The sequence below is a fragment of the Solea senegalensis genome, linkage group LG5 (genome assembly GCF_019176455.1).
Source record: "Solea senegalensis isolate Sse05_10M linkage group LG5, IFAPA_SoseM_1, whole genome shotgun sequence".
NCBI classification, from domain to species: Eukaryota; Metazoa; Chordata; class Actinopteri; order Pleuronectiformes; family Soleidae; genus Solea; species Solea senegalensis.
The window spans coordinates 12,864,884-12,878,083 of NC_058025.1; the positions used below are offsets into that span (position 1 = coordinate 12,864,884).

The 13,200-nt window shown below is 37.2% G+C and overlaps 3 protein-coding genes across 3 annotated transcripts in view; 2 read left to right on the forward strand and 1 right to left on the reverse strand.

The window, feature by feature from the left end:
• Nucleotides 1–13,200, reverse strand: part of commd10 (COMM domain containing 10) — a 721,199-nt gene that overhangs the window by 165,988 nt on the left and 542,011 nt on the right. The window lies entirely within an intron of this gene.
• Nucleotides 409–7,463, forward strand: nmrk1 (nicotinamide riboside kinase 1). Its single transcript, XM_044026056.1, has 9 exons — nt 409–456; nt 539–597; nt 2,886–2,976; nt 3,051–3,099; nt 3,567–3,732; nt 5,315–5,386; nt 5,472–5,578; nt 5,721–5,804; nt 6,845–7,463. Exons 1-9 carry the CDS (start codon nt 424–426, stop codon nt 6,853–6,855), a joined length of 672 nt encoding a protein of 223 aa, XP_043881991.1. The 5' UTR covers nt 409–423; the 3' UTR covers nt 6,856–7,463.
• On the forward strand, nt 8,951–12,860 carry LOC122769492 (gamma-glutamyl hydrolase). Its single transcript, XM_044026049.1, has 9 exons — nt 8,951–9,207; nt 9,298–9,412; nt 10,229–10,279; nt 10,362–10,446; nt 10,801–10,939; nt 11,048–11,154; nt 11,843–11,936; nt 12,067–12,204; nt 12,478–12,860. The coding sequence occupies exons 1-9, from the start codon at nt 9,090–9,092 to the stop codon at nt 12,594–12,596; spliced, it is 966 nt and encodes a 321-aa protein (XP_043881984.1). The 5' UTR covers nt 8,951–9,089; the 3' UTR covers nt 12,597–12,860.

Genomic DNA, 13,200 nt, shown 5'->3' on the forward strand with positions numbered 1-13,200 from the left:
CAATATGGCCTATAGCAATTTTCAAATTGCAAGAGGCGCAATATTACTACATGTGCCAGAATGTGTGTCAAATTACCCGTCCTGACCTGTTTGCATCATATTCTACAGACTGAAGATATATCACAATGTGATCATTTAAAAATGTAAACATTTAAACATGAAAACATGAAATTGATGGGGGGGCGCAAGTTTGACACCTCTGATATAATATATAATAAAGTATAGTAGTAAAAATAAATAAATAAAATGTATTTTTCATCTATTCTTGTTTATTGATTCGTTCCTTTAATTCATTGACTTTGTGTTGAATGTGAACATTCATTCACATTCTCGTGTAAATCTTTTTATCTTCAATGGGCGGGTCCATGGTGACATAGAAGCTCCATGAGCCAATGAGGAGCGTTCAACAGCGGAAACGAGAGGATGAGAGAGTTCGAGAGGTTCACACACGAAACGGTAGAGAAGATCACTGCATGCAAACTTGCAAAGGCTTTTCCCCTGAAGTAATCTGTTAAGTAATCACTTTAATGTGTCACAGATTCTGCAGGGAGCGACACAACGAGGTGACATGAAGACACTGTTGGTGGGAGTGGGCGGGTAAGTCGGAACGACTGAACTTCAGTGGGTCATTTTCATTAAGTCTACGTCATAACCTTCATTTAGTCACTTTATTTTGTGCTTCTTGGTCGTTTAAGTGCAAAATACAGGGAGACAAAAGAGGCACCAGAAAAATACACTACAACTGTGTTGCATATTGGCAGTCTGGTATAAAGTACCTATAAAGGGATAGTATACTGTAAAGGGATACCTGAGTAAATGTACAAGTATCTTACCAAAAACTGACTTCGGTTGAGGTTGAATTCAATGTTTTTTGTAATATTAGTTAAGTAAAATATATGACATTTACTGTATATAAGTATCTAAAGTAACTTCTGGTATAAAATATAGTATAAAAAGTATTAAAATGGTAATTCAGTGGTAGGTCGAGTTGTCTTTCAACTGGAAGGTTGTGGGTTCAATTGCTGGCTCTGTTAGTCTATATGTGACCTAGAACAAGACACAACCTAATGTTGTAGCGTGTGAATGGGTAAGAAAGATGGGTGAATGTCAAAAGCAGTTCATCAAGACTAGAAAAGCTTTATACAAGTACCGACCATTACCAACTCGTCTTCTGATTTTATTTGGTAGTAATAAAGACAGTTACGGGAAATGTAGTGGAGTAAAAGTACATAATTTATTTAGGATATGTAGTGGAGTAAAAGTCAAATTTGCTAGAACTATAAATAACAAAGTAAAGTACAGATACATTAATTTTGTACTTATGTAAAGTATTTGTATGTTGTTACATTACAACACTGCATATTGGCCAAAATAACATGCAGCAGGAACATTATCAGGTCACATGACAACCATGAGGCTGACTGATAAGAGTTGGTTTATCTAGAGAAAAAAGGTCACACAGAGTCCTCAGGGTCAAAATTATCTTACTGTAGATTCTTCATCTTCTTTTAAAAAATCTTCGTGCCATATCCCCAAAATTACTGATCATGTACTACAGACAAACATCACAACATGGAGCCATTAATACAACTGTGCAACATTTAGTGTCCGTTTATGTGTACCGCCCCCTTTTTTTCAAAATAAAATAAATAAAGGTTTGGGCACAAAGGTCTGGACCTTTTATCTTGATTTCGACCAAAATACATGTTCTACTACTATTGCTATTGCACAGTTGTTACTGTACAAAATATGTTATGTACTTTACTTTGTTATTTGTATTTCTAGATACTTTTACTTTTACTCTACTACATTTCCTAAATAAACTGTGTACTTCTACTCCACTACATTTGCACAAATTGCCTTTGCTACTCATTACTGCCAAATAAGTAGTGTTTTTCTAGTCTTGATAAGCTGCTTTACACTAAAACCATTCACACATCTTTGATAGTCATTCACATGTTGCAACATGGGGTTAAGTGTCTTGCTCAAGGACACATACTGTACAGACTAGCAGAGACAGGAATTGAACCCAACACCTACCAGTTGAACAAACATTCACCCTGCCACTGAGCTACCCTGGCTCAACCCTAATATTTTTACTTTTACTTCTAAAACTAAAGTACATTTTATATCAGAAAATATTATACTTTAAGACTTTTAATATAATATGTAATATTATAAAAAGTGACTTCAACGTCTACCAAAGTCATGTTCAAGATACTTGTACTAGTGTCCCTTTTATACAAGACTGGTTATTACTGAAAAATTCTTTTATTAGATATATCATGACATATATATGAGTATTTTGAAGTGTGTTGCTCTGTGGACCACACCCACCACTGGTGGTTTAGAGCAGTTAGGTGTTAGTTTCACCTCTGACCACATGTGTGATGTCACAATAAAAAAAGTAAACTACAGCCGCAGTCCCAACTGATGCTTGATGAGGGGTGTGATGTATAACAGTCAGATTATAAAGACTTTATCAAAACTGGAAACGATACTGGTTTATATTCTTCATGTTATGTTATTTTTTTACCTTAACTTATTTTTTTCAATGAAGAAAATTAATATCTGCATCTGCTGCAAGTATGAAAAATATACAGAAGAGACAAAATGGCCGTGTATATATCGGTATCGGTCACTCCTTATATAGCAGGACAAAGCACAAAGTCCAACATCATGCATCCCTAAAAATAATAAGATATATTCGGACACATCAAGTTACTTCACATACAGTAAATGCAATAACTTATAAAATAAAGTACCTTAATCTGCATAAGGCCATAAGGCCTTGATGGAGATATTTCAAAGTGTAACTATATTTCACCCGTTTTTTTTTAAATGTATAAATGCAACAGATGACATAAAGTGTTTTTCTTTTTCAGGATGACCAACGGTGGGAAGTCGACTCTTTCCAAGAGTCTCCACCAGCAGATACCCAACAGCTGCATCATTGCGCAGGATTCATATTTTAAGGTATGACACTATTGTTCAGATTGTATTATACTGCACATGCTGGAAATTATTTCTGTTTTGTCTTTTTTCTTCAGGATGATTCTGTCGTTCCAGAGGACAACAATGGGTTCAAACAATATGACAGTAAGAACACATCATCATCATTTTGTTTCCGTAGAGTTAAATTTAAAGTCACAAAAGCTTAAACGGGATTTGTAGACTGACTACGATTCTGTGTAAAAGCCATCTCGACCTTTCAGGAAGCACACACTGATCTTCTTTTAAAAGAAAATGCAAACAGACAAGATCATATCGTGCCACGTTTACTGTAAGCAATTTGGTTCATCTTTTCATCTGTAAATGATGGACCGTTGGATGGATGATTAAATGGTGAATAATAATAATACTAATAAATGTATTCATTCATCAAAAGGTGGTGAACACCCTGCACAGGTAGTCAGTCCAGGGCCAACATAAAAAAAACATTCACACTTTAGGCCAATTTAGATTTTCTAATTAACTCTCTTCTAAATTGTTATTACTCACAAGTTATCCTTGATCCCCTAAGATTTTACAGTACAGTACAGTAGTGTCACTGTGTTGTGTGTCAGTGCTCGGTGCTCTCGACATGGATACGATGATGAGCGACATCGACTCGTGGCGAAAAGATCCTGAGAGGTTTATGAGGCAGCGAGACCTGAACCCAGAACTCACAACAGCGACAGATACAGATGTGTTTGTGCTCATCGTGGAGGGATTCCTCATTTTCAACTACAGGTACACACACTGAGTCCAAAATTAAAAATGTTCATTGGGGGGATAAACACAAGCAATGTCCAGATAGTCACACATTTAAAACAGCGTATAAACACAAGAGTATTATTTTATGTTGTTGTTGTGGCAGAGAGGCAGTTGGTCCTGATGATATACCTGTGGAGGTTTGGAAGTGTCTAGTAGAGGAGGCAGTAGAGTTTCTGGTTAGACTCTTCCACAGGATCTTAGAGACTGAGGGGATGCCTGAGGAATGGAGAAGAAGTGTGATGGTGCCCATGTTTTAGAATGGGAGGAATAAAGTTGATGAGCCATACAATGAAGTTATGGGAAAGAGTAGTGGAAACTAGACTGAGAGCAGAAGTCAGCATTTGTGAGCAACAGTATGGTTTCATGCCTCGAAAGAGTACCACAGATGCAGTATTTGCTTTAAGAATGCTGGTAGAGAAATACAGAGAAGGTCAGAGGGAGCTGCATTGTGCCTTTGTAGATCTGGAAAAAGCCTATGACAGGGTGCCGAGAGAGGAACTATGGTACTGTATGAGGAAGTCTGGAGTGGCAGAGAAGTATGTTAGACTGGTGCAGGACATGTATGCCAACTGTGACACAGCGGTGAGGTGTGCTGTAGGTGTGACAGAGAAGTTCAAGGTGGAGGTGGGACTACATCAGGGTTCGGCTCTGAGTCCCTCCTTGTTTGCGGTGGTGATGGACAGACTGACAGATGAGGTTAGACAGGAATCTCCATGGACTATGATGTTTGCAGATGACATTGTGGTCTGTGGTGAGAGCAGAGACCAGGTGGAGGAAAAGCTCGAGAGGTGGAGATATGCTCTAGAAAGGAGAGGAATGAAGGTTATTCAGAATATATGTGTGTGAATGAGAGGAACTCAAGTGGAACCATGAGGCTACAGGGAGTGGAGATAAAGAAGGTGGAGGATTTTAAGTATTTAGGGTCAACAGTTCAGAGCAGTGGAGATTGTGGAAAAGAGGTGAAGAAACATGTTCAAGCTGGTTGGAATGGGTGGAGAAAAGTGTCAGGGGTAATGTGTTATAAAAGAGTATCAGGCAGAATGAAAGGAAAGATATACAAGACAGTGGTGAGACCAGCGATGATGTATGGTCTAGAGACAGTGGCACTGAGGAAAAGACAGGAAGCAGAGCTGGAGGTAGCAGAGATGAAGATGTTGAGGTTCTCTTTGGGAGTGACGAAGATGGATAGGATCAGGAATGAGTCAATCAGAGGAACAGCACATGTTAGATGTTTTGGAGATAAGGTCAGAGAGGCCAGAATGAGATGGTTTGGTCATGTACAGAGGAGGGATAGTGAGTATATTGGTAAAAGGATGCAGGGGTTGGAACTGCCAGGCAGGAGGTCTAGAGGAAGACCAAAGAGAAGGTTTATGGATGTAGTGAAAGAGGACTTGAAATTAGTTGGTGTGAGAGAGGGGGATACAGAGAACAGGGTTAGATGGAGGAGGTTGATTCGCTGTGGCGACCCCTGAAGGGAGCAGCCGAAAGGAAAATAATAATAAGAAGAAGTTGTTTGTCATGTATGCACAAAACGTGACACACGTTTTTATGTCATCAGACCTCTGAACGAGCTGTTTGACAGAAGGTACTTCATGGAAATACCTTACGACGTCTGCAAAAGGAGGCGAAGGTAAATCGGAATGAATCAGAATAAATGTTTTCTCTACTTTTTAATTGTTTGTGGGTTTGACCCTCTGTTGCTCTTTAATTGACAGTGTAAGGGTGTACAAGCCTCCGGATCCTTCTGGTTACTTTGACGGACACGTGTGGCCAATGTATCTGAAAAACCGCCAGGAGATGGACATCACTGTGTCTGACATTGGTGAGTGAGAGTCCTGGGGCTGGAATTTTTAATAAATGGAGCTTTTTATGTTGTCCAGACCATAAATAATGACAATTGTGTTCTAGTATTTAAAATAGAATTAATGACACTGATGATTTCTACACTTTTTTAAAAAATGCAGTCATTTTAGATGGACTAAAACCCAAAGAAGAGCTGCTGGCCGCAGTGTGTCATGATGTTTGTGAGGAAATAGAAAGACTCAGGGGTGAGTTGTTATAATAAAAAAATAAATAATGTGTAATCGAAATTACACATTATTCCATGAGTCCAATCTACAGCACTCACAAGTTTTCTTGTGGGCAGTGTGAGCATATTATGCACAATCCAGACAATCCAGACTCAGAACTTTCATACATCTGTGAAAACACACACCTGACTTTGTTAGGGCCCAAGCACTCACACAGCGTTGTGAGGACCTATGGGAATTCCTGGAATTTATTTACTTTCTCTCCAAATGATCACATTTTTGAGGCCCTAAACATTGCTGAAAATTGACAAAAATTGGCACGCAAATCAGAACTGGAGAAATATTTTATAAAGTACAGTAAATACATAAAAGTGAAACCCGGTAGGACAAAGCAAACTTGGTGGAAACATGTCCCAGCCCAAGATGAAGTAAAAAGTATATAGGGACCATGGCCTCAACTCAATGGGAAGTTGTCCATTTTGAATTTGGCATTCATCTAGGCCGATTTGCACGTTTCGTAAATGAACCCACTCGTCTGAGCACGTTAATCCTACCAATGTAAAATATTCACCAATTTGTACTAGACACATCAAAAGGTCTTGCAGATTCAAAAAGAGTGTGGCCACGGTAAACATCTGAATTTTGGTGAATTCCGACCATTTTCCACAAAACAGGATGTGGTCTGTAACTTTGCTGTATATTGACGAATCAGCTCTACACTTCACACGCAAGAAAACCGTTCAGAAAATGTCAGCACATGAAAACGGAGTCAAGGGCATAGCACCACCTGCTGGCAGGGCGACGGCTGTGAGGGCCCACACAATGCTGAAGCTTTAATTTTCTTTATATTGAAGTCATAAGACCAAAACATTTTCCATCAAATCTGAATGTGTGTTGAATTCAAGCGTGGGATTATGAATGAATTCATATAGACAGAGAGGGAGACAAACTCATATTAGACAAACTCTAATATGCTGACCTAACTTACTCTCATAAGAATATAACATGCTTCATGTGTCATGCTTCATTTAGTGATTTTATTTTGTGCATTTCTGCAGAGAAAGACTGAAGAAGTTGGATTCTTGTGAAGATGGAGACAGTTGCTGCCATGAGTGTGGAGAAATGTGTCATTGAAAGAACCAAAAAAGTGTAGCGGTAAACTAGTAAATGAGACTTAAGCGACATTGTAGTGGACAACTGAACAAAGGCTGTCAAAATCATGTCAGTGAAATTGATGTCTCTAAATCAGATGGTCAGTTTTGTAAAGTTAAAGCTAAAAATATATGTTTTATTGTTCTTTAATGAATTGGGTACTAAATGAAGAACTGTTTTGTATACCAGGACATGTCACCTCAGTGCATTCTATATGTTTTGTTTACAAGAGATTGTTGATCATGATTGTTGATATTTTTATATTTTTTTAAGCTGCCGTATCCAGCTTCACAAACACAACACACACATGTGGATGTTTGAAATATCAAACAGTGATTGTGGCCTGCTCTTGATAATTTGAAGAAAGAAGACTGAGGTGATGGCTGAAATGTGTGATTGATGTCTGTTGTCGCAACCTGGTGGCTGAATGTGATGCACTGCAGACAAAGTAGTGACTGACTCTTTACAATAATCCTACCACGCAGTGTTTATCTTTGATTGTTGCATAAATAAAGACAAATCAGATCTTAGTGTCGTTATTTCAACACAAGTGTACTCACCGTTATAGAAATCTGTTTTAGGAATCTTGGAGCATTTACAAAATAATCAAATTAAATTATTCTTTTTATATGAATAACTCAAAGTCCACTTTTAACTTTTACCTCTCCGTCTGTTAATGTTTAAACTGCTATAAGACATTTGACTTCTTACTCTCTCTTACTGTAGAGATGTCTTGATTACAGTAAATGCATACCATAAAGTGTGTTGGCCTGTAAGAATACACAAGTTTCAAGTGTGTCCTGGTCAAGACAGTTAACTGTCTGCACAGTTACAAACAAAGTTACAAAGTACCACTAGGTCAGCAGCCTTACATACTATATAAAAAATAATAAAATTTGCACATTTCAGGATCATACTCCATAAAAACTCCTTAAGTCTACAGACGGAAATGAAGCAGATTTCCATTAAACACACACACGCAGCATTATCACAAAAAGGTTTTGAAGTACTATATTGATTTGTAAAGGTTAAACGTTAAAAATTTGTTACAAAGTGGGGAAAATTGCAAGAAAATGTGACAGGTAATTAATGGTAACCGTCTATTATAGATGTCAGGAATTGTAATAATGTAATTACAAGTAATAAAATATGTATAATGTAAACAGTGATTAACCCAATATATGTACAGTAAACAGGGCAGTAAACAGTGTGGGGGATTTCACTTGTAATACTTTCACCTTTACTTTATTTCAGACACATTAGAACACACAACAACAAAGAACTATAATAATAAACGACAACATTTGAAAACACAGTCAATATTAACTATCACTACTATGTCTGAAAATTATTAGGAAGAAGTTCATGCTCATTAGCTCCTACTTCCCACTCAATAATTAATTTCTCCTACAACAAAGTGTACATTATCCAAATATACATCTTATTGCACGATAATTTAGTATTTACTAAGTATATGCTTACACCCACATACACTTATTATGATACAGACTGTTCCTATATACACAATCTATTGAAACAAACACTAGACAATAAACATGCACAATCATTCAAACTTTTCTTATCACCATCAATCTCGAACCCATATACATGAGTTATTATCAAGCACCATTTAATTATAATATCCGTACGGATATAATAACAGTAATAGTACTAATAATAAACAGAAGTTTGTGGTGTTTGCGCTCAGCATGTGCACACCTGTGCACTAACCTCCCTGTCACGTAAACTCTATTTTTACCCTGAAACCTGTTCAACAGCACAGTGTATATTTTTAATGTCCTTAAGTATTGCATTTGTTTTCCACTGTTACACAACCCACCTCTTACCCACAAAGCCACCCAATCACTTCCCAAACAATAAAAATGTTTAAAATGTTTCCAAAAAGTCCACGGCGTCAGCAGAATATTTCTGATTGTCTCAGCAGTGAACTGGCCTGACCGGTATATTCAGTACAGATGTTGTCACATGTAAATCTTGGGTATTCCTTACTTCCCTGTGCCGTCGACCATGAGCCATATAAATGTTGCTGCAGTGCATGTTCATGAGCCACTGCTCTCTCACAGCCACGCACGCAGGGACGATTTGTGAAATTTTATCCTTGCCTGGGTGGAAAAAGCTGAGGAGGAAAACATGTCCAGAATGGGACATTCATCACTTGTGGGTTTATTTCTTGTCAGTTATGTCTGTAACAGCAGAGCAATGCCGGCGACAGTGAAACAGGAAGTAATGAATGACAGACCTGTGATCGGTAAGTGCATTACAGTGTGCTCTACACTGACTCTAAGTGCATGTTGAGATAAAAGTGAGCTCAAAGCGTTCTCGTGTTCTTGTGCTACAGGGATTTTGACTCAGATCGTTTCAGACGACGTCATGAAACCTTTCGGCAAGACCTACATACCTGCCTCCTATGTCAAATACACTGAGTCTGGGGGCAGCAGAGTGATGCCTATCAGGTGGAAACCTCTATTTTGCTCTGCTAACATTGTTAGTTTGCCTGAAGCTCTGTAATGTCTGCAATGTACATTTTACTCTCAGTGAGCAGAAACCACTTTAGGGATTCTTTAATTAGTCATTTTTAGAATAATAATAGTTTATTTACAGATGCACATTGCTTTCACATAATGTGTTAGACCACCAGTCATAAAAACTCAAAAACGTGTTTAAGACTAAAAATGTTATTGTTATTTATTTGGTAAATAACAAATTCAATTCACCTTTTTATACCCAGATTTCACTGGGCTTCTTCTTTGAGATTAATAAAATTAAATTAATCGAGCATAACAGCCAACCACTTAAACTAATGTCTCTGTTCAGGAATGCAAGCAAATAACTATCATTTGACATCGTAATCAGGAATTAATATTGTGCTTTCTGATTTTTTCCGTTTTTTTTATTAATAACAATTATACTAAAATATTACAGAGTCTTCTACATACTGGTGTATTAACCATTACAGAGATAAAAATAATAATAATAATAATTATCAATGCTGTGGTATAAACCTTACATTGTGTGCTGGTCTAATACATTTGTTAAGCACTGTATGTTTTACTTTCAGTGAGCAGATACCACTGTCTCACCCAGAATGAAACAGTTAATAAGTAATATTAGAGTAATATAGTTTATTTACAGATGGCTCCTTTTAGGAATAATGTTTGCATTGATTGCTTAGACATATTTAATCCCTTACTAATTAGTTAGTGTCAAAAGAAGACAAGTTCTGTCTCTGTTATGTAAAACAATACACTTTGTTTGTGTTCCTTCTGCAGGTTGACCCATACTACTGCAGAATATGAAGAAATCTTCAAGAAAATTAATGGGTGAGCTGCAGTGATGCAACTTTAAATGTTAGGATATTAAATGAATACAGTTACTACATTTGACTACGTGATGTCGCTACAGCTTGATTTTCATCGGTGGCGCTGTAGATTTGGAGACATCAGACTTTGCCAGGGTGGCGAAGATTTTTTACCAGCTCGCTCTAAAGGTTTGCACTTATACCTGTCTAAACACATCTTTTAAGTATTTTTAAGTATAACTGCTATTAGGAGAGAAAGATTTACCCTGGTTTTGTTCAGTTTGCTTGCACTGATGTTAAACCTGTCCAAATATTAGGCGATGGGACGATACCACTTTTTTGTGCCTGATGATACCGATATCACAAACTCGACCGATATCAGTCATTTCAGACCCTTTATGAACGTATGGAGCTGTTAACAACACTTTTGTGCCGAGTCATTTCAAAGACACAATTCTCAGACTGTGTAAAAAAATCTTATTTCTTGTTTTGTGCAGAAAAAAGGTGAACACTCTCTGTGTTTGTTTGTGTTTTGTGTTTCAGGCCAACAATGCAGGCGACTTCTTCCCGATATGGGGAACATGCATGGGCATGCAGCTTCTGACTGTGCTGGTGGCTGGAGAAAATCTGCTGGAAAAAACCACAGCTGAGAACATAGCGCTGCCCCTAAACCTGACCACAGGTGAGTTTAGACTCAACACTGATAAACTGCAGGTACTGAATTTTACCACTTAGTGTCAGTAGAGTCAAGTTACTCATCGGGAGTTGTTCGGTCCTGATTTACTTGCAGAAGCCTATTCCAGTCAGATGTTTAAAGGTTTCTCTGATGAGTTTATGAAGATATTGACCCAAGAACCTCTGACTGGCAATTTTCACCACTACGGACTGACTGTGAAGGTAAAGACAAAGCACTGAACACTATATTTCACTTTACATGTTCTTTTTTTCCCCTTTACTGTGCTGAGAAAGTAAATCTGATCATTTAATCATCAAGAAATCTTTTTTTGGGGGGGGGATTATTGCTGCTCTTTGTTTGCCAACACAAATGTAAATGTATACATATGAAGTTTGTAGATGTAATATTTATTTAGCATAACTGTAAACGACATGGTTAGTCTACAACAGGGTTCCGAAACCTTTAGTATGAAAAGTGCCTTTTTTTGTCCCCAAATAAAATTAATCTGGAGCTGCAAAACCTATTTGACCCATAAAATTAAGACAATAATGTGGATGAAGTATATTTAAAGGACACAATTTTGTTACATTTATGAAATTTAAGAACTACCAAAAGTTGGTCAAGGCTTTTTAATACCGCATGTGACATTAAACATTGGACACTTTTATTTATGGCCTTGATCCCTAAAGAAGAGGTGTTTTTCAAAGCTATACGGAGCCACTGCAGAGGGGCTGAAGTGCCACATGTGACCCTAGAGCCGCAGGTTGCAGACTCCTGGTCAAGGCTGATTTACTTATCGTTATAGATTATAGATACTTATACTTATAGATTCAGTAACAGTATCAGTAACACTGAGATGTGAATAATAATTAATATATTAAATATTCATTAAATTAAATATTCCTACAGATTTTCCAGGAAAACAAAAAGCTGCAGAATTTCTTTACCATCCTGTCAACAAACATCGCTGAAAACGGAGCTCACTTTGTCTCAACCTTAGAAGGTCAGAGCATCATTTTAATTTTTTTATTGTTTTAACACAGCAATTATTACAACATTAGGACAGCAAAATGTCCTCATGTTGTAATAAAACAATATGCATATATTTATTACTATTTTGCTCCCTGTGACAGCAAAGAGCTATCCATTCTATGGAGTGCAGTGGCACCCGGAGGTGAACCGATTCCAGTGGGACTCAAAGCTCAACTATCCTCACTCGCTCCATGCTGTGCAGTTATCATCGCAAATGGCTGAGTTTTTTGTTAATCAAGGTAAAATGATGAACACATGTTATTATTCTTTTTTTTTTAACATGTTGTACAATGTACAAATTAGTCACATGCCCTATATTTTCATTAGTGTGGGAGGCACCGTGATTTTTTTTATATAAAAAATATTATTTATTTATTATTTTTTATATAAAAAATAGTATATCTATAGATATACTATAGAAAGAAAGATAGAAAGAGTAAGCATGAGCTTTCCTTATAAAGATTCCTTGTAAAAAAACAACGTTTCATGTTTCTCTCTCCTGCTTTGTTTAGGACGGAGAAGTTCACATCACTTTGATAATCCCATGGAAGAGGCCTCATCACTGATTTACAACTATACACCTGTTTATGCTGCAAACTTCACTGCATATGAGCAGATTTATTTCTTCTGAGATCCTCCAGGGGCTCATTTTGCTTATATATTGTATTGTATTTTATTGTATTGTTAAGTGCAACACATCAGTTAAACCCACACACACACACAGTCTGCTGGTTGTAATCAGTGCTTGGACTGAAATAAACAGACTTCAGAAATGTGTGGGCTGTTCAGAAAGGATAAGAGGACTGACCTTGCACTCGAGCGGTTTGCTTTTGCAACTGAAATGCAGGGATGTCAATCATTTTCATCAGAAAGCAAATTAAATGTAATAACATTCCTTGTGTGCGTACTGTTTTTGTAGGTAATTGCGCTGGTGGTCTGGCAACCCATGCTGCGTTGAGTGCATGTGGCTTTTTTTATGTGACTGTGGGTGGAGTGGGCCAGAATTGACACCCTATATAGGCTGTAGCACTTCACTAGCACAGCATGCTTGGAAGCAAAGGAATCAAGGTGGAATTAAATGAAAGCAAGTGTAAAATATATGGAAATATGAAAGTGCAATTTTCAAACAACACACTTTTAAGAACACTTTAGAAATTAAGCAAACAAAAATGAACCAGAAAATCAAAATACACAAATTGCAAATTCAAATTCAATTAAAAAATATTGTATTTTAT

Coding starts and splice junctions, on each gene's coding strand:
- nmrk1 (XM_044026056.1), top strand. CDS start 424: ATGAGAGAGTTCGAGAGGTTCACACACGAAACG. Junction 598..2,885: donor CTGTTGGTGGGAGTGGGCGG/GTAAGTCGGAAC, acceptor TTTCTTTTTCAG/GATGACCAACGGTGGGAAGT. Junction 2,977..3,050: donor CGCAGGATTCATATTTTAAG/GTATGACACTAT, acceptor TTTTTTCTTCAG/GATGATTCTGTCGTTCCAGA.
- LOC122769492 (XM_044026049.1), top strand. CDS start 9,090: ATGTCCAGAATGGGACATTCATCACTTGTGGGTTTATTTCTTGTCAGT. Junction 10,280..10,361: donor ATCTTCAAGAAAATTAATGG/GTGAGCTGCAGT, acceptor ATGTCGCTACAG/CTTGATTTTCATCGGTGGCG. Junction 12,205..12,477: donor TGAGTTTTTTGTTAATCAAG/GTAAAATGATGA, acceptor TGCTTTGTTTAG/GACGGAGAAGTTCACATCAC.